Source organism: Eschrichtius robustus, chromosome 12 (genome assembly GCF_028021215.1).
Source record: "Eschrichtius robustus isolate mEscRob2 chromosome 12, mEscRob2.pri, whole genome shotgun sequence".
In the NCBI taxonomy this organism is placed as follows: domain Eukaryota; kingdom Metazoa; phylum Chordata; class Mammalia; order Artiodactyla; family Eschrichtiidae; genus Eschrichtius; species Eschrichtius robustus.
In genome coordinates, this window is record NC_090835.1 from 6,336,541 (window position 1) to 6,362,130 (window position 25,590).

The 25,590-nt window shown below is 49.5% G+C and overlaps 1 protein-coding gene and 1 non-coding gene across 2 annotated transcripts in view; both read right to left on the reverse strand.

The window, feature by feature from the left end:
* Positions 1-25,590, reverse strand: part of SLC6A11 (solute carrier family 6 member 11) — a 122,055-nt gene that overhangs the window by 23,191 nt on the left and 73,274 nt on the right. The window contains exons 7-8 of the mRNA XM_068558422.1: positions 8,024-8,127; positions 2,125-2,249 (exon numbers count right to left, since the gene is read on the reverse strand). Of these exons, the coding sequence (XP_068414523.1) occupies positions 2,125-2,249; positions 8,024-8,127 (229 nt within the window). The remainder of the gene's footprint in view (positions 1-2,124; positions 2,250-8,023; positions 8,128-25,590) is intronic.
* LOC137774354 (U6 spliceosomal RNA) lies at positions 248-354 on the reverse strand. The gene has a single exon (XR_011075875.1). It is a non-coding gene; the product is annotated as a U6 spliceosomal RNA (small nuclear RNA).

Sequence of the window (25,590 nt, forward strand, 5' to 3'; positions counted from 1 at the left end):
ATTATCAAGTATATTTGCTTGAAGTTGTTCATGATATTTCCTTATTCTCATTTTTAATGTCTAGAGTATCTGTAGCCATATCTCCTCTTTCATTCCTGGTATCAGTAATTTGTGTTTTCTCCCGTTTTTTTCCATGATTAGCCTTGCCAGGGTGTTATAAATTTTGCTATCTTTTCTAATACCAAATTTTGGCTTTGAAAATTTTGTCTATTGTTTATATGTCTTAACTTTATTATTTATTTATTTTTAAAATATGGAACGCTTCACGAATTTGCGTGTCATCCTTGCGCAGGGGCCATGCTAATCTTCTCTGTATTGCTTCAATTTTAGTGTATGTGCTGCCAAAGCGAGCACACCTTTATTATCTCTTTGCTTCTACTTACTCTGGGTTTAATTTGTACTTTTTTTTCAGCTTCCTCCGATAAAAACTTTAATTTTTTACTTTAAACCCTTCTTTCTAGTGAGAGAGTAGCAATGACATATACACACTACCAAATGTAAAATAGATAGCTAGTGGGAAGCAGCCGCATAGCACAGGGAGATCAGCTCAGTGCTTTGTGACCACCTAGAGGGGTGGGATAGGGAAGGTGGGAGGGAGACGCAACAGGGAGGGGATATGGGGATATATGTATATGTATAGCTGATTCACTTTGTTATACAGCAGAAACTAACACACCATTGTAAAGCAATTATACTGCAATAAAGATGTTAAAAAAAAAAACACCTTCCTTCTAATTAGGTATTTAAAGTTGTAAATTTCCCTGTAAGAACCTGCTGAGAAGGGTGACGGGATGGAGTGGTGAGAGCATGGCCTGGATTAAATCTAGCCCTGTTCTTTCCAGTCTGTGTGACCTTGGATAAGTGATGGCACGTCTCTGAGCCTCACCTTTCTCATCTGTAAAATGGGGGTAGCAAAACTGCCACCTCGGAGGGCTGAGTCGAGGATCATATGAGACGGTTCCTGCCCAGAGCAGGCGCTCGATGATTGAGAGCTTCGATCATATTAATATCCTCTGGTCCAGCTCTGGCCCCCTGATTTCAGCAGGGACTGTCTGTCCCTCTGACAGACACCATGCAGAGGAAGGTGGAGCCCGAGTGGTCATGAAGCAGAGCTTGGCAACCAGCTTCCTGCTCCAGTGTCCACATCTACCACCCTGCCCAGTTTGGTGGGTCAGAGGGGTGCTTCTCTCTCTGTGCGCGTCAGGCAAAAGCAGCCACACCCCAGACCAGGGTACTCAGTGTAGGGAACGCAGCCCCAGGGGTGTGTCATAACAAATGGAGGGCATGACCGGCATTGAGTAGATGGAGGCCAGGGAGGCTGGGCCCCCTGTGACGCTCCTGACTAACTGTCCTACCACACATTCTTGCAGGTGAAAAACCTATTTAGATGTATTGGAAGTGAGAGGCTAACTCTGTTATGTAAATGCAAACTATTTTTGTACTTTTAACTATACACTGAATTTTCCCAGAATTCAAAAAAATGTAAATCAAGGGGAGAGTTATTCACCATTTTGCACAATTACCTTAGCAGCAATAACCCTACCTGTGGTGTGTTTGATACAAACACATGTCATCTTACACTAGGAATGTCGCACTCATGGTGATTCTACATCTAGAACAAGGAAAGGGAAAGAAGTCCTCCAAGCAGAGGGAACAGCGTGTGCAAAGGTCCTGGAGTGGCAGGGAGGGAGAGAGCGATGTTGCAGAAGTGAAAGCAGACCACAGTGTGGTGGGGCAGAGTGAGCACAGGGGAGTGAGGTGGAGGGTGAGACCGCAGGAGCTGGGCAGTGCAGGGCCTTGGGGGCCTCACTGAGAGGTCAGCCCTAGGAGAAGCCAAAACAGGCTCTTCGTCAGGGAAGGACATGTCCAGGTTTGCATTTTGAAAAAAGAAATCATTCTGCAGGGTCAGAGGTGCATGGAACAGAGGGGACAATAGGGGAGGCAGGGAGGCCAGTGAAAGCTCCTGTGGTCGACCAGGTGACGGTTCTCTGGGCTGGTGGCTCCCTCCCAGGAGCCTGGTTTGTGGATGGACAGTGGGCCCCCTCCTGAGACCTGAGCCCGACCTGAGCCCAGGAGAAGACCAAGTTGAGGAGGAAGACCATAGTTTCTCTCTGGCAAACCTACCTGACTCCGCTACCTCGGCGATGGGCACCCCTTGCTCATATGCCATGAAGCCCAGGACCGAGAAGATGGCAAACCCGGCCATGAAGCTGGTGCCGCTGTTCAGGCAACAGAGCATGATGCAGTCCCTGTGGGGAAGCAGCGAGAGAAGCTCGGGTCAGGGCGGGTGGAACCGGTGCAGGACTGGGACATTCTGTCTGAGCACCATGGCTGTCCTGCTGCCCGAGGAAGCCCTCGTGGTTCAGAGAGGGTAGCTGGCTGGCCCATGATCACACAGCTTCTCCTGCATTTCTGGAAGGTAAGGTAGGTCACAGACCAGAAGCATGGAGAGGGGGTGGGAAGGAAGGGGAGCTGGCAAGTGGGAAAATGCACAACCGGTGAGGAAAGACTTGGAGACAAACCATCGCTCCTCCAAATTCCTGGTAGGAGAGAAAACCAAGGGAAGCAAGAGAGGATTGATCTTCTAGGAGCTCAAAACATGAGGATCTGAGCCTCTGAGAGAAGGGACTGCTTCCCCGACAGTGGAGCAGCCTTGGCAGAGACACCCCTCCTGGCCCAGCTCTTTACCAGAGCGGCATCTCCCAGACCGCACTGCAAGCCTCTGCTCTTCTGCTGCGAGGGGCAGCCCCTCCCAGGCCAGACTCCTCATGGGGGCTTCACCAGAGCAGTGACTGTTCCCTGCTCTTGGGAAGGGCTCACAGCAAAGAAGCAGCAGCACAAAGCCGTGACCCAGGAGATTTCAGACTACAAATGACAGGGCTTTGCCAAGATGCAGAAGATGGAGCCCTCACACCCGGGTCCCTTCAACCTCGGGCTGTGCATCCTCATGCAGATGGGTCAGGGAATCAGCCTCTCAGGATCTCAGACGCCACAGAGCGTGCACGTAGGAATCGGGCTTACAACACCCGAGGTGCTCCACTTCAAAGGGAGGGGCTCTGGGTGTTCTGTCCAATCTCCTCCCTGAAGCATGACCAGCCTGGAGCATCCCTGCAGTGGTGGCGAGCTGGCCTCGGCTCCCGCCCTCGCAAGCAGGACCAGTCACCTTGCTCCGTGGCGCTCTGCTTCCCCGACCGCTCTTGCCGCTCACAGTGTAAGAACTTCCTCATGCTGTGTTCGACCCAAATCCACCTCCTCTGGGGAGTTTTAGTTCTACCCTCCCTAACAGCCTAAAGATCTGAAGATATCCCCTTCAGATGCCCTTGAGGTTTTAGCTCGCTCATTTAGACCTCCCAGTTCCCTTATCAGTGTTCCTCATCCTGCTCGCGATCTGAAATCCACTCCAGCTTGTCCAGACCCTCTTCCAATGTCACATCCAGGACTGAGCACTCGACTCAAGAACAGAGCAGGACTCTCACCTCCTCTTCTCCTGACACAATACTTTTTGTAATGCAACCAAAGGTTACACTGATGTTGGTGACTGTGACCCCCAGTTGCATTGCACTGACCCTGGGAATCAAGGGCATGGCGGAAAGAGCATTAGGCTGGGGGTCAGGAGCCTTGGGTTCCAATTCCCCTTGTAATACCTTCTCTCTGGGCCTGACCTTACCAGCTATATGACAAGGTGGCTTGGATAAGAGGGTCTCTTGGGCCTTGTGATTGATTAAGCCATTTTTCAGCAAGTGGTCACTTCCATACCTTCTTCCTTGGGGTAGAGTATATTTCCCTGCCCCAATGACTTTGGGCTTAGCCACGTGACTTGCTTTGGCCAATGAGCTATCAGCAGGTGTGACACAAGCGGAGGCTTGAGATGTGCTTGTGCAATTGGTCTTGTCCTTTATCCCTTCTGTGAGCTGCCATGAGAAGGACTTTTCCAGGGGAGCTGCTGTCCCTGCAGCCTGGACCCCAGAATGTACACATGGAGCTGGCCTGGACCCTGGAGCTAAACCTGCCCAACCCACAGCCTGAAGGAGAGAGTCCCCAACTGACCAGCAGACTGGTGAGCAATAAAAGCGAATGCTTGTTGTGGTGAGCTACTGAGTTCTGGGGCTGCTTGTTACACAGCATTTTTGTGGCAGTGAGTGACTGATACAGGTCCCTTTACAGAACTCTTCAGGCACTGTGGACAGAGGCTGGGCTGGCAGGCCTGGAGACTTTATCTGCAAGACTGATCACCTCCTCTCTAAGGGGAATTCAGCTCAGCCCAGGAGGGCAAAGTTATTCCTAAGGCTGGGGTAAATCTGCCCTGCATGCCTGTTTCTGGCCCCTGACTTATCTCACCAGTGCAGCACTGGTGAGCAAAGTGTTCTCTCCATAGCCTCTCCATTCTGGAATTCTCCTGTGTTTTTTGGACCTGCAGTGTTGAACATTGTCACTGAATCCCGAGGCCCAGGGAGGAGAGTCACACACTCAAACTCTTTTGTCATCTGCCGGGGAAGCTGGGATGTGAATCTAGCTGTCTCAAACACCAAAGCCCACTCTTTTTCTAGGAGCTACATAGTAACAATGCTCCCTAAGAATTCAGACTTCTAAATCCTGACTTTTGGAAAACAATCTTTGGGCGTCCATGTGGCTGTTGAAAACAAATGTCCCTTATTGCAAGGTTCCCTGCCCCCCCCCCCACCCTGAGTGACGTCCTCATATCACAGAGGAACAGAAGCTCTGAGCAGACCCGAGGTGCTTCCAGTCCTGTGCCCTGCACCCCCTTCCTTGGAGCACCCCAACCTCCAAGCAGAGAGAGCTTAGCGGCCTGTGTTCTCAAGTGAGGATTTTCCCCGCCTGGTTTGCTCCATCTCCATCCCTCTAATTCCTTCCCCCACGGGGCACCTTCTAGGTGAAAAGCTACGTAAGAAGCGCTTTGAAGTTGGCAGGAGCTGAGCTGGGCTTTGAAGACCTCCAGAAGCTATTATGCTGTCGGAAGAGAGGGTATTAATTTACTCCCTCTGAGTTGGGAAGATCTGCTCACAGAACAATTTGGAAACAGAAATAAAAGGAGCCCTCAGATTTTGTAATGTCACCTAGGGGATTTGCTTCCTGCTGCTGACAGGAGGGGAAAAAACCTGCCTGTTGGAGGGGAAAGCAGAAGGGATCCGGGGCAGTCAGCATATTTCACCCACGTGCTTGGCGAGGAAGAAAGTTGCTATTGCCACTGCCCTGAGACACAGCCTGATAACGAGGCATTCTCGGCCAAATCCTTGTTGACTGTAGTAGTTGGGGAAGAACTGGCCAGGCCTGGGAGTGAGGGATAGGGGTGCAGGAGCCAGAAAGGCCCAGGTTCAAAGCCACGTTCCATCGAGCAAGTGGCCTACCCCGGCCTCAGTTTCCTCATCTGTATAATGGTGTGGCTCCTTCCTTGCTTCCTTACACTTCAGCCAGCGCTCTCCTAGGCTTGAGGAATGGTGGTGAACAAGAGGACCCAGACTGTGTCCTCATGGAGCTGACGGCCGAGCTGGGGGTGATGGACAGTGACCTAGAAATTTCCGCAACGCCCAGCACAGAGGGCCCGCACTGGACGCTGGCTGCTGATGTGCTGACAGCTGTATGCAGACAGCACCCCCCTCCAGCATCCGGAGGGTGTCACACTCGACCCGGACCAGAGGTCTGCCCGCTGCCCTCGCTGTGCCTGCGCCCTTCTCTTCTTACCCGTGGTTCTATTTCGTATCATGGCTGACAGTGTGCTACACCTCATCCCCCAGACCCACCTCCCGTGAATGCCTTGAAGGATGAGAGGCTCTTCTGGACAACCTGGTCTGACCTCCCACCTCTCTAACATCCCTCTGTCCAACAGTACCCAATGACTTCTCTGCCTAACGGCCCAGGGACAGCAGAGCTCGCTGGCTTCCCCTGTGGCCTTTCCTCCAGCATGTTGGATCTGCCCCCTTTCATTGCCTTGGTTTCCCCAAGTGGCAGTCTCTATAGACTGGAGCTGTGTGTTATCTCCCAAGGTAGCGATTTGGGCACCTCACACTTAGTGACACATACAGCATACGGCTGACTTAACAAATGGGTTGGTAAAGCGATCACAAAGCCAGCTTTCAGGGAGGATGCAGCAGGGTGGTAGGATGGAGATTAGAAGACCGTGGCCAGAGTCCAGGTCTACCACACCTAGCTGGGGGGATGACATCCATGAGCCTCAATTTCCCTCCCTCGAAGATGGGGATAACACGGGAGGGACTTCATCACTGACGAAAGTTCTCTGAAATGATGCTCCCGCTTGAGCCACACAACAACCAAGTGATGTAGCTGTCACGTCCAAGTTCCCATCCCACCAACAGACTGTGACATGGCCCCTCTCACTGTACCCTCACCTGCATCAAACAGGGGTCATTTTTAGACCACAGCTCATTTGCTAGTTAAGGAAAATAAGCTCATTATTTTAAGAGTGTGTTGCTGGTTTTTCTCTTGGTGTTTTAGGGTTTTTCACACGGGCCTGTTTGTAATCTTTACATATTAGGGGTGCCAACCCTTTGAGTATCATATTATATGTCGTTAGTATGCCCTTTAATTTTGTAGATGATTTTCATAATGTTTTGTTTGGAGATATAATGCAGAAGGTATATAGATAACATTTGTATTAATGTGACTTTTTTAAAATTATAAAAGCAATATGTACTCAAGAGTAAAGACAAGGCAAAACAAAACATTTAAAGTGTACAGGAAGGTATAGGTAGAAAAAGCCTGTCTCCCTATCTCTAACTTCTCAGTGTCTCTCTTGAGAGGTGGTTCTTTTTAACAGTTTCCTGTGTATCTTTCCAGAAATTTTGAAGTTCTAGATATTTATGTGAATCAATCTGTCACTTCCTTCCTGATTTAATTATTTTGATGTTTCCATATCTTTCCCATTATGAAAAGAATATTGTACTCCTCATTTTAGGATGGTTTTCTTTTAAAAAATATTTAACTGTTGAATCAATCTGACACTTATTATGGTGCATATGTGGGGCAAGGTGAGGATCTACCCTAATTACTTCCACCAAAATACTTATCCTATCTCTGAATCATTTGCTGAAAAACCCTTCCTTTTCCAATGAATCTGTGTTCAGGGACGGCTTCATTGTCATTAGTCCACGAGTTTCTACATTAGAATAAGGAGCTCTGGAACTCGGGGGCAGAGATGTGCTGTCCAGCCATCTCTGCGTATTCATCATCTGTGACCAGGCACTGATTCATGGGTGCAGCGACCTCAGCAAACAGGCCACTGGCCTAGAGTTAGAGACCAGGGTGCAAAGTTCACTTCCGCCAGGCACTGCTGGGTGACCTTGGCCAAGTCCCTGGGCCTCTGTGGACTCAGCCTCAGGGTAGAAACCAGGCTGCAGGCATGAGGACCAGGCAGCCAGGGTCACACAGCCTCAGGCTCACCTCCTCATGTGGGCCCCTTCCCCACGCTGGGTGCGGCCAGCTGCAGGAGGCCAGGGAGGGAGGGAGGCCTGTCAAGAGAGGGGCAGCAGGGCACTGGCCATTCCAAGTGGGACTGGACAGGACCCTACAGTCAAGTGAAAAGAAGCAGGAAAGAAATTCCTGAAGAGAAGGCAGAAGAACAAGGCCCTTGGCGTCAGAAGACCTGGGTTCAAGTCACAGCATTGCCACTTACTAGCCGTGTAACCTTGGGCCGATCATTTACCCTGGGATAAAGCTCTGCTGTATAGGGTAGGATGGAGGCCTGAATACCATTCCTGGAGTAGACTCACTTTGCAGCCTGGAACGCACTCTGATCATTCAGAGCTAGTTATTCTCCTAGCTCCTCTGTTGGACCATTCTTTGACCCTGGGGTGGGGAGAGGCTGACAAATAGCCCAGGGTCCTCTCCAGTTCCACCTGGAATGGCTGGTGCCCTGCCGCCCCTCTCTTGACAGGCCTCTTTCCCTCACCCAGACCTGCAAGGTGGGAAGATGACCGTGAACTAGCCGGGCAGCATGGAGGGCTCTCGGGTTTGGTGGAGAGCTGGCAGGGCCTGGGGAAATGCTCACCTGTAGCAGTTGTTGTTATAATTGTTATAACTTCCCAGAGCAGTCAGACAACCCAGGCAGATGGCATAGGAGAAAAAGATCTGCGTCCCAGCATCTACCCAGACCTGTAGGAAGGCACAAAGAAGTTGGCAGAAAGAGAAGTCAGATGTGCGGCGAGGGGGTGGGTAGGTGGGATGGTCCTGTTCTCTGAAAGCCCCCACCCACACCCAACCTCCAAAAAGACTCCACAGAGGGACAATCAAATGTCCTCATCTCAGGAATGCGGTTTTTTTAGAAGTTCTATTCTCGGGGTGATTAAATATAAACGGGCTTAGTTAAAACCAGAATTTTCTGGACTTTATGGACAGTAGTTCACCAAATAGCAAGAATTTGGGTTTTAGGACTCTGCTCCAGCTGTGTGACCTTGGAAAAGTTACTTAACCTCTCTGAGGCTTAGTCTCCTGAACTGCAAAGTGGGGAATAAACTTCCCTCTCAGGATTGCTGAAGCCAAAACAAGTGATTTTTCTGCTTTGTGATTAAGACCACCACGAGAAAAGCTCTCTCCGGTGTTTTTGAACTCACAGAGCTTATTTACCATGTATACCAGGGGACCATTCACCATGGGGCCCAGTTACAATGAAACCCCATTTTTCCTACAGGTCTGGAGGCTTCTCTCGCTCTGCCCCATGCGCTCGGCCAGAGGACAGGGAAGTGAGATGGGGGAGGCCCTCCCACCAAATGTTTACCACCTTTCCAAAGAGGTGCATTTGGGCTTCCTATGTGATACATGTGGAAACTACTTTCTTAGTCTCCAAGCTTCCCTCCAACAAAACCTGCCGTGGAAGGCCTGACACGCACAACAGGAATTATGGTGGTTTCTCTAACACTCCCCTGGGCTCTCTTTGAGCCCTGCTCCTAGAAGCTACCAAGGAAAATCCACAGCTAAAACCCAAATGCAGCGGATGAGACTGAAGCTTGAGAAGCGAGTGCCATCTAGAGAATGGGGTAACTTGCTCAAGACCACACAGCTGGGAGTGGCAGATGCAAGTCCAAGGAGACACACCTCTAGAGAAACATGTGTAACCAACCCCAGAATTTCAAAAAACCTCTGGTGCAACCCCCCACCCAACACAGGACTCTCTTCTGAGTACTTCTGACAGAACAGTCTCTGCTTGACTACCACCAGTGATGGGGCGCTCACTACCTTTTGACACAACCCCTTTCTTTTTCTTTAGAGAACTCTGACCATTAGAGCATTTCTTAAAATGAGAGAAAATCTCCCTTCCTGTTTTCCTAGTTCTGGGGCCACCCAGGCCACATCTCCCTCTCCCATGTGGCAGCACTTTACAGATTTGAAGAACCCTCTAGAACACAGCCTTTTCCAGGCAAATTATCTTAACTTCCTCTCTCTTGGGGATTTGATTACACACTACAAGTCACTCTACCCTGGATTTGCTTTCTTGTTAAATCATTCAAGAAATACTTATTAAAAGTGAAGATCACAATGCTGCTTCTCAACCTGAAAAGTGGTACATTGTCTTCCTCTAACAAAGAGCCTTCGGGTTTAGTGTCTCAGCGCTAAATGAGGAACGTAGGGAAAGCTCTTTCATGAAGTGTGTGTGTGTGTGTGTGTGTGTGTGTGTGTGTGTGTGTGTGTGTGTGTGTGTGTGTGTGGAGGGGGTGCCAGCAGATCAGAGCGGGCTGAGACACGGTGAGGAGGAAATGGGAAGAGGGAATATTAAAAAACTTTTTCAAGAAAGGGGAGTTGGGGCTTCCCTGGTGGCGCAGTGGTTGAGACTCTGCCTGCCAATGCAGGGGACACGGGTTCGAGTCCTGGTCTGGGAAGATCCCACATGCCGCGGAGCAACTGGGCCCGTGAGCCACAACTACTGAGCCTGCGTGTCTGGAGCCTGTGCTCCGCAACAAGAGAGGCCGCGATGGTGAGAGGCCCGCGCACCGCGATGAACAGTGGCCCCCGCTTGCCGCAACTAGAGAAAGCTCTCGCACAGAAACGAAGACCCAGCACAGCCAAAAATAAATAAATTAATAAAAAAAAAAAGAAAGAGGAGTTGGGAGACAGGGTGGTCGTGAGAGAGAAAATAATTTAGGGAGGATTTTTTAAAAATAGCAGAAACTTGAGGATGCTTAAATGTTGACAGGAAGGGCCCAACGCAAAAAAAAAAAAAAATGTTGAAGATTTGGGAGAGAAATGGATGTATTTTACTGTCCTCCTGCTCTGCCTCAGTCTCACCATTTGCCACCTCAGTGCACTTGCTTCTCTCCTCGGTAAGGCCAGTAAACCACATGGAGAAGCAAAACACAGGTCAGCTCCTAACCCAGAAAGCAAAGCCAGATCCCAGGAGCAAGGTGCTGGGATGCTCAGCAGTCGCACACGTGTGGTTTCTAAAGCCTCTGCAAACGGGGTGTCCCTCTCCCCAGAACCTTCACTGAGTGCACAGACCGGAGTGAGAGAAGCCTCCAGACCTGTGGGAAACCTGGGGGCTTCATCACAACTGGGCCCCATGGCGAGTGGTCCCACCCTCCCCACATGGTAAATAAACCCTCCGTGAGTTCAGAAACACCCAAGAGAGCTTTCCATCCACACGTCCCAAAGATGGGGCCTCAAACCATGCTTTCCACCTGCAGGGGATTTTTCTTGCAGTTTGCTCATTGCACCCAGCACTAAAACAGGCATCTGCTGTTTTTGCCCACCCGGCATCCATCTCCCCTTTTCAGGTAACAGCACCCCAATTTTACTTTGAGAAACCACCTCTTCTCCACCCAGGCCAATCAAAGCATTTCTCTTGGCCACAGCGACTGGTTCGAGGATGAGCATATGATGCAAACCAAGCCAATGAAACTCAATCCTGGGACTTTTAGGGGAGCTACTGCAAATGGGACACATTCTTTTCTCTTAGAGATATTAAGCTTGTAACTGCTGGGGGTCATCGCTGACCATGAGTGAAGAGCCTGCCTGAGAATAAAGCCAATGCAGAGGAAAGCAGAGTTAGAGCAAAGAAAGACTAATATTGGAGATATGACTCAAGTCCCTGGATCCAGCCACACCTGAAATCAGGCCTACCTGAGAGTATTTCCGTTTCACAGGCCTGTAATTCCTATTTTTCTTAAGTCAGTTTGAATGGGACTGCTGTCACTTCAAGCAGAAAGAATTCTGACTAATAGCAACATTAAGATCTTAGAAAAAACCAGGGGCTCTAAGCCCAAATTCTTCAATCAATCCTGAATTACCAATGACCCAGCATTTATTGAGTGCCTTCTGTATGCAGAACCCTGTGCCAGGCTCTGAAAGAGGTACTGTACAATTATTTATAGCACTCCATCTCTGTCTGCAGGTGAGATAAAATGAAACATTCAGAGAACAAGATACCCAGTACCTGGGAGTGGTAGAGGAGGGGAAAGATTAACATGTGCTAGGGCAATCAGAGAAGGCTGTCTGGAGGAGGTACACCTTTAAAGACTAGAGAAGTGATGAAAGAGGACACATTGGATATGGAGGTTCACGTGAGAGAGGAATGTGTTTTCAATGATTTTTTTTTTCCTTGCTCCCCTACCTCTGTAGGAAAAAGGCTGTCATTTTTATTCTGATGATTACCATTAAATCAACACCTTTATATAATACCCTTAGCCCTCCCCCTGCTGGTTCCCTACTATGAGGAATATTGAAATTAGCCACATCTTTTCTTTCTTCCCTTTCCTCTAGAATCTAATTTGAAGAAATATTCATTTGTTTCCAGTTAATACCTAAAGGCATTATGTGAATTTACTTTACTTTTCATATACACACTCCCTTCTATCCCAATTTTTAATACTTGTACTGTATCTGCATTAGCAGAACATATGATAATGTTCTGATAACATTTCATATTATATTGTCCCCCTTTTGCCATTATTTAGTGTGAGTTCTACAGGTGATTATAAATTTAATGCTCACCCCCAGCCATTATGTTAATACCTCTCCAGTCAGTTTTGTTGTAGCTTGTTCTCTAGTAAATTCCTCTGGAAAGGCTTATGGGAAATATATTTCCTGGGTTCCTTCATGTTCCTAACAGTCGATCTGTGGCTTTTGTACCTGAAAGTCGGTTTGGCTGCATATAAAATCCTTGGTTCTCTTTTTCTCTTCCTGAGGACTTTGATGTTGCTTAGTTGTCTCCTGGCACAAAGTGATGCTGTAGAGAAGTCTGACGCCACTCTAATTTGTTTCCCCTTATAAAAGCATTTACTCTTTTTGTCTGAATTATCAACAGGTTTGTTGCTTTCTCTTGGAAGTCCAATAATTCTAATGCTATTCTAATAAAAACATGTCTTAATGTTGGTTATTCTGGGTTATTTTTCCCAGGCTTGTGATATACTTCTTCAAGATACAAATTCAAGTCTCCTCTTTTATTTGAGGGGGAAAAATTTCCTGAAGAATTGTTTTTAGTATGTGTTCTCTTCCATTACCTTGGATTTCTCCTTTGGGGACCTGTTTGTATGTTGGATCTTCTTTATTTCTATACCTATCACTTTTTCTTACATTCTTTAACAACTGTCTTCATTTTTTTTTTTTTTTTTTTGCTTTCATAAGCTGTCCTTCCTGTCAGCTCTCCTTTCAAATCTTCTTTTTGCCTAACAATTTCATTTATGCTAGCGTTTCATAGCATCTCTTGTTTCTTCATTTCTTTTAGCTTGTTGTGAAATATTAAGTTGCTGGGTCTTTGTGGTTTGTGTTCATTATCTGTAGGAACACTATTCGGCTCCTAATTCTTTTTCTTATAATAGCTTTGTATGAGACTTGATCGCAATCCTTTTCTGGTGCTCGCATGTAGGTGACATGCTTTTTTTTTTTTTTTTTGGTACTGTTAGTAGGAGGTTTTCTTGTGTAGAGGATCCAGGGAGATTTTCTGGCCTCACAGGTCTAGGGTTGCCTCTTCCGACAGTACCAAAAAGTCTTTAAAACTACAGCCACGCAGAGAGTACTTTCTGAAATTACTGTTCTCCACTCTTATCCAGAATTTCTTTTTGTTTCCTCTACTGTCTTTGTCCTGCTCAATTTGAAGTCTGCTTCCAGTGGTTTCTCCTCAATGTGGGGTTCCTCTCTGACCACAGAGCCTCAGCTGGTCAGTCTGTAGAGTTCCCAGGTCCCAGACCCCTGCCTGAACTTCCCACAGTCCTCTCACACTCACCTGTGACTTGCAGCCTGAATACATCCCTCCTAGTTTCAGCTGACATTCTCAGATGGGTGCACCAACATTCTACTCCCAGAGCCCTCTCCTTCTATGGGTGAATACATGTTAGAGATTTATGGGTTTCCTGTCTCTCAGCCTTCTGTATCCCTTTGCCTTCCTCTTCCTCTTCCTCTTCATCTCATCCCATAGAGTGGATACCATGCAGATGTTATTGCTGTTGGTGTTTGACCCTACCTGTTCACCTTTTGTGGTTCATGGAGCCCCCTAGTTATGCTGAAGGTACCATCCATAGGCTTTTTTGTTTACTATCCTAGTTTCTCTGTTTAGGTGTGGAGATTCTGGAAAATTAAAAAAAATTTTTTTTCTGTTGCCGTCTTGTCTCCCTGGTTCTCAAGACATTTTCAAAGGGCAGATTAAAGAAGACTGGTCTTGACTGGAGGTGAGAGACGGATCCCCAGAACTGAGGGATGTGGTGGATGGCGGTGTAACAATAGAGCATGAGCCAGTTTTTTAAAGGGAGGTTTGAGGTACAATGTGGGGGACATGGGTACAAGTATAGTCTAGACAAGGCACCAAATGAGCTGTTCAGAAGATAGGCAGAACGTCTAGGGCTAAATATTGCAGTCTGGGCTTGAGACACAGATTTGCAAGTCATCAGGATTTTAGTACTAACTTAACATCTCCTTGACTCCAGATCCAAAGCTTTCTCCACGGGCCTTTTCTATTTTCCACATTTGATAAACCAGTGTTGATTCAACTTCTCTGCTGAGATACATGCTTATTGGGCCTGCAGAGCCCGAGAACCTTCAGGATTAGATTTCTTGAAAAAGTCTCACAAAGAAGCATGATATGTCTTCATGTGGACTCTACACCATCGGACTCCTTAGCAGACAGGCATACCTGATGCACGTCTGTATTCTTAAACACACCTGTGGCTGCAAAAATGCCACAGGGTTCCAACTGTTAGCCTCCCTACAACCTTTGTTTAGGAAGAAACGAATGAACTCACTGGGGGAGCTGTATTTGTTAAGGCTACGCTGAAATAAACAATAACACCCCGAGTCTCAATGGCTTAGCACAACGGAAGTTGATTTCCCGCCTACACAAAGCACATGGCAGATTGTGGAGGGGCTGGCTCTCTTCCACCCAATGACAGCGAGCAAGCCCTCCTACCTTATCATGATACCCCCAGGTCAGCACAGGCTCTGACGCAGAGGAACAGACTACTGGAGCTTTGCTTGGGAAGGTGTTTTTTGTTGTTTTTTTTTTAATTAATTAATTAATTTTTTGCTGCGCTGGGTCTTTGCTGCTGCGCGCGGGCTTTCTCTAGTTGTGGCGAGTGGGGGCTACTCTTCATTGCGGTGCGTGGGCTTCTCATTGCAGTGGTTTCTCTTGTTGTGGAGCACCGGCTCTAGGCACGTGGGCTTCAGTAGTTGTGGCACGTGGGCTTCAGTAGTTGTGGCTCGCAGGCTCTAGAGCACAGGCTCAGTAGTTTTGGCGCACGGGCTTAGTTGCTCCACGGCATGTGGGATCTTCCCGGACCAGGGCTCGAACCCATGTCCCCTCTATTGGCAGGCGGATTCTTAACCACTGCACCACCAGGGAAGTCCCATGCTTGGGAAGTTTTTAGAACCAGACTTGGGAATTACTAATACCACTCTGCCCACACACCACTGGCCAGAACCAAGTCCCGTGATCCCAACTTAAAGACAAGGAAGTCTGGGAAAGTCTCTTCCCATTTCACTCAGGAAGAGAAAAAACAGATGGTTAGTGAACACAAAGCATTGTCTCTGCTACAGGCATTATCCCAAGTCTTTTTCATCTAAGGTGATTTCTTTCTTCAACTAGGAATTCCACAAACACCCAGAGATCAAACTAGATCATGGTGGCCACTGGAATGATTTGACAGAATGATTTGCAAAGAGAGGCTAATAAAACAGGCCAACAGGACATTCATGAACCTTCTACCAGTTTGGTGATGCCTTAGGAAGTGGGAATCTTGAGTCACCATTTGTTGAAAACCTACTGTGTACGCAAGGCTCTCACGGAACAATCTCATAATTTACATAACCATCTCACTAGGCAGTACTGTCACCTCCATCTTTAGAGAAGAGGAAACGGATCCATAGATGGTCAAACAGCTAATAAGGGACAGAGTCAGGTTTGAAGCCCAGGCGTTCTGGCTCCACATTTTAAAGAGAAAAGCTGGGGCCTCCTGGTGCACTGAGCAGGCCCGGACTCTCGGCAGGGGTTTCAGCAGCTCTGTGGCTGCGAGGTCAACAGGACAAAGGCAACCCCACCTCCGTGAAAGGAAGACCAGGCGACTGAGCCCCACTGACCAGCATCTCCCAGGACGCCACAAAGGGGGCGGCTCAGTGGAGAAAGGGCTTCCTAGTTCTCAACACAATTTGAAGAGAAAATAGTCTCCACAGAACAAACCCTAAGGAAGCTGGCTCAGTAGCTGAGAAACGGATCGCTCCCCATGTTCTGCAGCAATGAATGGGGGGCGTTCTGGCTGCGCGGCAGGGGCGGTCCACATTCAGAGGTTTGGAGGACAGATTTGCATGGGAACCATGGAGCAGAGCCCCTTTGGAAGAGAAGTGGTCCCGCCCTCCTAGCTCTGGGGCAACTTCACCTCTTTCAGAGCAACTTGTTCCGATGAGCCCTGGTGCACAGTAGGTGCAGAAAGCAATGCATCAGGGTGTAACCCTCCTTCCCAACTGGATCAGTGGGGCCCAGCTGGGAGAAGCAAGGAAGGATGGACGGACAAGGACTCACTCCTCCCTACCAAGCTCAGGAGCTACACTGTCAAGATGGATGCTTAGTACCCGCTGCCCCTGTCCACACGGACAGCACTTTACAGTGTACAAGGCATCGTCCTACATCCTGTGACCTGCCCACTGCCCTGGGGTGGGCGTCATCACGCCCAGGTTAGAGACAGCTGTTGGCGGGGGGTGGGGGTGGGGGGGACGCGGAAAACGCCTGCCCTCTCTCCCTCTTCCCACTTTGACCTTATATGTAGAATGTCTATCTCCTAGAAGCTTGAGGGCAAAAGCATCACGTCTTTTTCTCACCCCTTAGACAGAAGAGACTACCCTGATTGGGGAGACCTGGGAGAGGGTCAGTGTGCGTAGTGGTGAGCCCCTCCCTCCTCTTGCGCACAGAAGATTAAGTAAGATGATGTGTGTGAAACAAATACTCAGCACAGAGCCCAGCTCTTGGAGAGCACTGAGGAAGTGCTCAGAAACCCAGCCGTAAGCTCCAACAGTAGGCACTTAGTCAATGTTAATCCCTTCTCAGGATCTACCGGTCTTCACAGATCTGGAGGAGAAGGAAAAAGCCTCTTTTCCCTTTTCTCCCCACAATGCACAAGCACCGAGTGTCCACTATGTGCCAGGCGAAGTTCCAGGAGCTCCTGCCCTCAGGGAGCTTACCTTCTAGCAGGAGAGACAGACCACAAACACAGGCAGATACGCTGGAACACGGCATCTGGTGGAGACGAGCACGTGGGCGGACGGTGAGAGGCAGGGGCGTGGGGCAGCGGGGCCAGGGCCCTGCTCTGTGAAGGGGCAGCTGCAGATGTGACCTGCTGCAGTGTCTAAGGCAGCACGGGCTACAGAAAGAAGATCCCCCAGAAATGTGCTTTCATGTCTACAAACAGCCGCCAGTCAGAGCAGAAGGGCAGTACCTCTGCCAGGGATCGAAGCTGGCGCCAGCAGGTGGGCCTGGTCCATCTGTCCCTGTGCCCTGGACGAGATGGTGTTCGCTGCACTGATGCTCTGAGGTCCCTGACAAACGCAGCGTTAACCCATCCTGTCCGGAAAGCACCAGTGAGAGGAGCCAGTCATCAGAGCTCCTGCTCACCTGTGGAAGCACCGATGACACACGAGGGGCTGTTCTACACACTTCACAAGTATTAGACTCACTGTTGAGGGCAGTGCAATTATTATCTCCCTTTTATGGATAAAAAACTAACACCCAGAGAGGGGGAGTTTGTCGTCTATTTAGCTTTGGAGAGATGTACACACTGGCCACTGCGTGAGGAGTCCCCTTGGGCTTAGGGACAAAACCTCCGGAACCTGGCCCACCTTGGGGAGAAGGCACTGGAACATCATGTGAAGGGGACTAATTCAAACCTGGGCTTTTCCCCGGCGCCTGGTTCCGCACCTCACTGGGGCTTAATGGAAAGGGCATGAGCTTCGGGGTCAGGTAGACCCAGGCTGGAGCCCCACACTGCCATTTACCTGCTGTGCAACTCTGGGCAAGTTACTTCACTTCTCTGAGCCCCAACTTCCTTGTTCACAAAAGAAAGATACAATGAACGTAAAGTACGTAATGGGGTACCTGGTACAGCTCCCTTATTTGGTGGCTAATGCTTTTCCACTTCTAATGTGGCTAATGCTATACACAGCATGTATAGTAGCTTCTCCACTGTACATGTTATGAAAACAGGCTCCCAGGTCTTTCCCACCATCCCAGCCCCCTCCCTACCAGGTGAACTAATCAGATTTCTGAGCAGTACCAAATGCTGCCACCGTCCATCACTAAAGCAGAGTCACCTGCCCTTAGGGCCGTGAGCTAGGGTACAACAGGGAGGGGCGGAAGGAGCCAGCACCCCACTGCTCCCGTGCTCCTTGCCCTGCCAAGAAGATGCTAAAACCTCCAGACCCAACAGCACATGCGGCGTCTGGCTCTCGGATCCAAGTAGCCAGGACAGGGCTTGGTGGCCGTCCTGGGCTCATGACCCACAGCCTTTTCTTTCTTTAACATTTTCTTTTCAGACAGACAGCCACACACAGACACACAAACACACACACAACACCACTTTTGTAAGCAGAGCCTTCCACTGAGGTGAAAACATAACGTATATGGCCCGGCAGAAAATAGCTGAATTAAGCTCTTTCTTTTGGCCATTTATATTGGCAAATAGTCTCAGAAGATTAAAAGTAGGTTAGGAGAATAATACAACAGCTGTGTTTCCAGTGTGTACCTGACAACGGCTTTTGTAGAAGTGAATAATTACGTGAATATCACTTCCTTCCCACCTCTTTCGCAGCCCCCTCTGGGTTGCTAGGCGCCCTCTCTTCTCCGCTCAGCTAATGCCACATACAGACGCTGATGAATACAGTATGGCCATTATGAGGAAGGGAGTCGAGGCAGGAGGATTCAAGTGCTCCCTCCCTGGTGGATTCAGTGAGGGGACAGGGCTTTGGGGGAGATGACTCTGGATATATTTAAATGTTAATGTGCTGGGCAGCCGGGCAGGGCCAGCGGGAACAGTGGTGGGAAGGGGCAGAAGCTCTTGGCCTGGAAGCTCCACTGGAAATACGTTCTGCAGCCTCTGGCTCTGGTGCCAGCCCTTCCCCGGGCAGCCAGCCTTGTCCAGAGGCCCTGCCAGCAAAGTGTCACTGGGCTGAAGGGTTGCACCGTGGGCGGTGAGGGGAGCCTGGGTGTGTCGGCTGACCCTGGTGGCCCCTTTGTGTGGAGCAGGGAGCGGGGTCACTGTGCTGGGCCTTTGCCCGGAGGCTGGACGGCTGTGTCCTGGTCACAGAGTGTGGAGGGAGTGGACGAGCAGTTGCTGGCACTGGGCTGATGGCAATGACCTCTGTGCCTTATGTGGTAGAATCCTGGGGCCATGCACGTCTACCCCTTAGGCCATCGCATGAGACAGTGGAGCCCCATTTTACTAAAGGGCTAAAGAGAGGAGGTTTGGAGCAATGGAGGGCATGAGCAAGGCCCGAAGACAGCACGTTCTTGGTGCTGCGCTATCCCCGGGACTGTCCACACGGCCTTGGGGGCTACGTTTTAGGGCAAGGTCTTCCCCCTAAAGTGTTCCTCTAAGAGGGTGCTCCTGGCCTTCTGGACAGGACATTCATTGTGCAGGACGGTCCTGTTCGTTGTAGGACGTTTAGCATCACCCAGTCCCACTCTCTAAATGCCAGAGGTGCCCCCGTCATAGAGGAAACCAGAATTACTCCCCGACGTGTTACTAAATGACCCCTGGGCAGTGGTCCCACCTCTCCCCCTGGGAGAACCAGTGAGGCAGGGGGGTCTGAGCTGGCATCAGCGGTGGGACTGCAGAACCCAGCTGGCATTTCTGGGAACACAAGGCCAGGGTCTTCTGGGCCAAACCGAGCCCCAAGCAGGTGCGTTCTCCTGTGTCATCCGAGCAAGCACTGAGATGGAAATGAAACCTTGTCATCTCCCGCCTTAACCACTTCTCTCCTAAGAACCATGGAGCTGGTACAGAGGCAGAGAGCCAGGGAAAGAAAGGGCACACAAGGAGGCTCCAGGCCCTGGGAGAGCCAAGCAGTGGTGTATAGTCCAGTCTAGAGAAGGGACTTCCTCAAGAGGAAAACAAAACAGCAAGCAGCCACGGTTGGTGAAGGCAGCCGCCTCTGCGTCTGCCCAGAGACAGAGAAGTCAATACATTTTTTTTTTTTTCACACACACACACACACACTGTATTTTATTTTTACAAGAGATAAATAGACTGACACCAAGCATTGTACATGGATGACCACAACAAAAGCAACAATGATTGCAATTACCAAACATGAAACACACTCATACTATGTCATAATGAGAAGTCAATACATTTAATGACATCATTATATTTGTTGATTTTTGTCTGTCTCCCCCCAACTAGAACAGAAGTGCCAGGAGAGCAGGAAGTTCTGTTTTTTCACTGACGCATTCCCCAGCACTTTGCACATTGTCAGCACTCAAAAAATATGTATTGAATGCCACAGCTGCTTAGAGTCTCAAGTACATCGGAATGGGGAATTCAAGGCTTATGCAGAATCCTAGCTACCAGGCCAAGTGGAGAGTGTGTTAGACTGAGAGGGTCAGGACACCTGGTTCCAATTCTAGGTTGTCCTGAAAGTTCCTATGTGTTTTCCCTAAAGTTCTTTCTTTCCTCCTGGCCTCAGTTTTCTAGTCTTCAAAATAAGGAAACTGGAATGCAATGAGATGACAAACATATGGCATGCACATCCCATCCCTATTCCTGTCCATGGCAGACATTACTGATCAATCCCACCTATCATTCCTGCCCATGGCAGACATTGCTAATCAATCCCACCTATCATTCCTGCCCATGGCAGACATTGCTAATCAATCACACAGTTCTTTTGCCCCCAGCTATGGTGGAAAAAGTCCACCACCAGTCAGAGCTGGTAAGCGAGTTAAAACCTGACACTGATGTACACCGCAGACCTACATAGCAAGGATATGTTTGGGGGTCAGCTGTGACTCATTTTCCTTGGGCTGTTTCAATCCTACAGTCTTGAAAGCCTAGGAAGACACTGTAAAACCACGGGGTTTAAGCTCCTACCCAACATTAGGAACAAACTTCAAGTCAAATGCACAGGGCAGAGAGTCTTTATAAAAGCAAGAAGGAGAACAACACCATGCTCATGGAGATTCACATTTTCAATGGATTTTTGGTACTTGTCCTGGCCTGGAAGGCTGGAGGTAAGTGGCATAAGCAAAGGTCTGGAGGTAGGGAAAAGAAAGGACTGTCTGGAGTTTCCTAGTGGGAATGCTAAGGACTGAGAGGAGGGATGGAATGCTCCTTCCTGAATCCCATGGATTCATAGAGCTGGTATTTCATTCATCACTTTGTCTTTGGCTGAAGTGGGAAAATGCCTACGGTAGCCACAGGGTGGATGCAGAAGATGCTACTCAATTCTATGTGAAAAGAATTCTGACGGGGCAAGGGACAGAGCTCAAATTTCTGCCCTGGGCAGCCTCCCAGAGGGGATCCATGGTGGCGGGGGAGGGGTGGGGAGGTCAGTCACAGTCAACAGTGGAAGAGCTTCCTCCCTGGCTGAGACTCCCACCCCTGGGATGAGTTCCCTGTTAGTAGAGGTAACCAAGCAGAGTTGGGGATGCAATTCTTGCATTGCCTTGGAAGTTAGGGCAGAAGATCTCTGAGGTTTTCTGCTGGTAAGAAACTTGATGGTCAGTGGGTCAATTCCCCTCAACAACGTTTTCTGAGCACCATATATATATCTGCCAGGCATGGCCAATATGGAGATAATTCGGAACGCCGATCCCCTGCTCAGAGGCTAGCAATCCAGCAAGTGTATGTGGGAAAAGGAAGTCAGCCAAGTGCCTCCCCTGGTCACACAGATTCAGGCAGATCTGGCTGAGTGCCAGCTCCACTGGGCAACTTCAAGGAGGTCACTCCTCGAGCCTCAGTTTCTTTGTGGGCACAATGGGAACAACAGCAGCTCCAGGGGGTTCTGGAGACATGAGTCAGCGTGTGTAGAGCGCGTGCTGGCACCTGGCTCACAGTAAATGCTCATCCAGAGGGAGGGGCTGAGTGGCCACAGATGGCTCATGACTTCCGGCTTGAGAAGCATCTTTGAAGGGTCTGGGGCCTGAGTAGATGTGTCCCAGGAGGGTAAGCAGAAGAAAAGTCAGCTCTTCTCGGCACCGTCAGGGGCTGGTCCCAGAGCCCCGCCACCTCCCCACCTGGTATGAAAGCTCCACCAGGGGCAGGACCCTGGCCCCCTTGCAGAGGCTCAGAACTGCCCGGACAGCTGCCCAACAAGCCTCCTTCTTAGTCACACCTCCTTCCTCCCCCAGGCCCACAGACAAACCCCAGGGAGCGGGGCTCTGAAGGCCTCAGGGCACCTCTCTGTCTCCCTGGGGCCATCGCCTCCAGGTGGCATTAGGAGTGAGAACAAAGGGGAAACCCACTGAGGCTGTGTGGGCCTTCATGGCTGCCTGTGTGAGCATCGCCTGGGGATGCAAAGACACCCTTTGCTCCTGAAAAAAGAAGGCGGGTGGGTTCTCTTGATCATCTCAGCCACAGAAATCCAGGATCCCAAGCCCCTGCAGACTCCCTCTCTGCTGCGGGCTTACGAAGCTGACTGTTCATCTCATGTGGTCCTCGCCACACCTCAAGTCAGGTGCTGTTATTATCTCCACTTACAGACCAGGAAACAGAGGCCCAGAGAGGCTATAGAAGTGGCCCTGGATCAGCCAGCCAGTAGGGGGAAGACCCAAACCCAGACTTGTTGACCCCAAAGCCCTCCCTTTAATCTCCCCAATAGACTTCCGCCATCTCAACCGAGAGGAGAGAGCCCCGGGCGACCAGCCTATCACCCGAGTCTCTGCTCCTCCCAGGCCCACGTCCCAGTGGATGTGGTGCTTGACATCCGCGGACCTGCCTGTGTCCGCTCACAAATTCCCCCTCCACCGCCCACCCCCACCCCACGTCCTTGCCAGCCTTCACGGTCACATAGCCATCTGCTCCACACCGCCTCTCCTCTGCTCATCTGAACGGAGAGGTGACAGCCTTAAACGACACCAGATGCTCGGGAGGCTGACTAACAGAGCAGCAAGCCCAGAGCGCCCAGGAAGAGGGCAGAAGCAGGTCCAGAGACTGTGTGAGTGCACGACCGTCACGATATGGCAGGCTGCCCCCCGCCCATAAGCTGCGAGCCCGTCTTCCTGACCGCGCAAGTCAAGGTCGTGGAGGGTGAGAAAACAGGAGGGACGGCTAACCTCGCGTGAGGACTCACAGGAGACAAGACAGGCCGCCACAACACTCCCTCCCAAGTGATGCTACAGGAGGGTGGCCTCAGCTCTGGGCAAAGCCACCTGACAGAGGGACTGTCCTCACTCCTCACGCCTCTCTCAGTGACGTCCCCGGGCATCTGCTTGGGCAACAAAACCAAGAATGACAGAATGACCAGTTTAAAAATAAATCAAGACACGAATGTTGAAGTCTTTGGGGAGTGAAGCGTGCCAATGTCTGCAACTTACTCTGAAATGTATCCAAAGAAATAAAATGGATGGATGGATACAAGTCTTGGGAAGGTCTGTGATGAAGCCAACACAGCAAAATGTCGATGGCAGAATCTAGGTGGCGGGTAATACGTGAGTGTTCCCTGGGCAGGTAGAACCAACAGGAGGCCGGAGAGAATGCTCCCATCCAGCAGTGGGAACGGTGGACTCACTGGGGAGCTGGGTCCATAACTGCCAAGAGGGAGGGACACGCTTCCCAGGGACACGTCCGGGAGAAGACGTGTATTTTGTGGCCAGTACATCACGAGCACATCGGTGGGGACTAAACTGAGGAAATCCTAGCTCTGCCCAGGTGACAGTCAGGAGCCAAACCCAGTGTTCAGCCAGCGACCAGAAATCTAGGAGTCTTCTGGGATTCACAAGTCTCCTTGACCTCACCTCAAAGATTAAAAACACATCTGAATTCTTTAAATGCTCCAACTGCGATTTGTGGATTTATCTGAGCAGGGCTTAAACCTCACTGTCAGCCACATTTCCTTTCAGGCTGAGGTGGAACAACCTTCCAGGGTTCAAAAGAGGAGCAGGAGTGGTGACCAAGAAGGCACAAGGGCACACCCCCCCACCGTCACCCTCTGCACGGTTTCACGGATCTATCTGATGCTCTGTCTCTGAGGCATTCACTAAGATGCCCATGTCTGTAATGTGTTTTCCTCATCTGTCTCTCTTAGAGAACCTTTACTTTCTTCCTCCCTTTGTGTCTTCTCTACTCTGTCACCTATTTCGAGGTATAAACAATTATCATGGCAGCCCCTTTCCGGGCAGGAGCCTAGCGCTGAGATGATGGCATTCTACAACAGGTGTTTAGTGAGCACGTACTGGGTGCTGGGCAGCATGGAAGCCCCCATGGGGGAGGTATGGTTGAAAGAGATGCTATCTATGATCTGGAAGGGTAGTCTTGGGTGGTGAGCCCATGTAGTTTGGATTAAGCCCCCAAGGATGTTAATCACACATTTGCTTAGAATCGCATTCATCCAACCCTCTTCCCCCACTTACTCACATGGCCTTGAGAACTCTTAATGTGCTATCATCTGTAACCTTGGAGACAAGTGGGTGATTTATAACATAAAAACATTCACATGCTCATAGATAAATCATCTCCAATCTCTGGGTCTAACTTTCATAGAAGGACATTTTAAAGACTAATTCCTGGGCTCTGGCACCTTTATTAATCATACACATACAACCGCTAACAGGAACTTCCTGTCAGCATGAAATAGCCCAGAATGGGTCATAAGGGGAGAAAGAAAAGTCAAGGGTCATTGATCGTGAAAAGACTGAAAACCAGTGATTTTACTTGATGCCCTCATTATGGCTGAGGGAACACAGCACAAGGACCTTCAAGGTCAGTGATGGAGCTGGGTCCCCTGATCCTGAGCCTAGGAGTTTCCCGCTGGGCAACAGTACCTCCTGCAGGCAGGAGAGGGTGGGAATGGCGCGGAGGGAGCAGCTGAGCCAAGTGGGTTGTCTCTCGGCGCTAATCAAGGAGCCGGAACAGCTTCCACCCTCTTTGTGAATGTCATGCAGGACTCAGTACTGGCCCTGCGGGTCTTCTCAGCTCTCGCTTGCACACGAGAAGTGAGGCAGGCAGAACATGAGATTCACACACCAGTGAGTTTTCAGCATCAAAAGTCCCAATCCCCAGCAAACTCAGATGTATCAAAGCCCTGTCACCTTGCTGCTTGCAGACAGAGGAAAGCCTTGTTCTCCTTGCTCCCATTTGTGCTGGGTCAGAAATCATCAGAGTATGTTGTGTTTGCAAAGCATGCGCCTTCCTCACTAAGGAGGTATCTCGGGAGGCAGTCTTAGCATCTTCCAGAAGAGAACGGCGTACACCTCTTGGCAGCCCTGTGTTCCTCAGAGCTCTGTCGTACAGGTCAGCCCCATTGGTACCCTCAGCAGACACTTGAGGTGAACAGGGTCGGGCTTATAAAGATAGAAGCCCAGAGAAGTTAAGTGACATGCTCAAGGTTACAAAGCTAGTGAGTCAGGACCTTATTCCATGTCTGCTCTAACCTCTTGATTTCATAGTTGGGGAAACAGGCTCAAAGGGTGGAAAGATAATAGATGTTTCAAACTGGAGGTTCTATGTCCTCGTCCTGTTCTCCCCCAGCTGTGGCCATGGGTAAATCATGTCCTCTCTCTGGGACTCAGCAACTTGTCCACAATAGAAGAAGGTGAATCTAGAAACTGACTCTCAAATTTGTTAAAACAGCAAATAAATGGAGCCCATGGGGCTTTTTGTCAAAAACCTTGACGAATATGATTTTACTCCATGTGCTAGAGACAAATTCACTGTCAGAAAACATAATCATGGATAGTATGAAATATGAAATCATCACCACAAACATATGACTTTATGAACAAAACTGAACTGTTGAATTAAGCACTCAGGGCTACTTCCTTTCATATTAATTTCCTGCTTAAACATTCAGTATGTCATGTTCAAGACCAGCAGATGAAGAAAAGCAAATACCAAGGGTCCAACATATTTTTATGAGAGATACAGAAAACAAATAATTATGAAATATAATAGATATTGAAAATTCATAACCTGTCTGGAAAGGGAGATAGAAAATTCT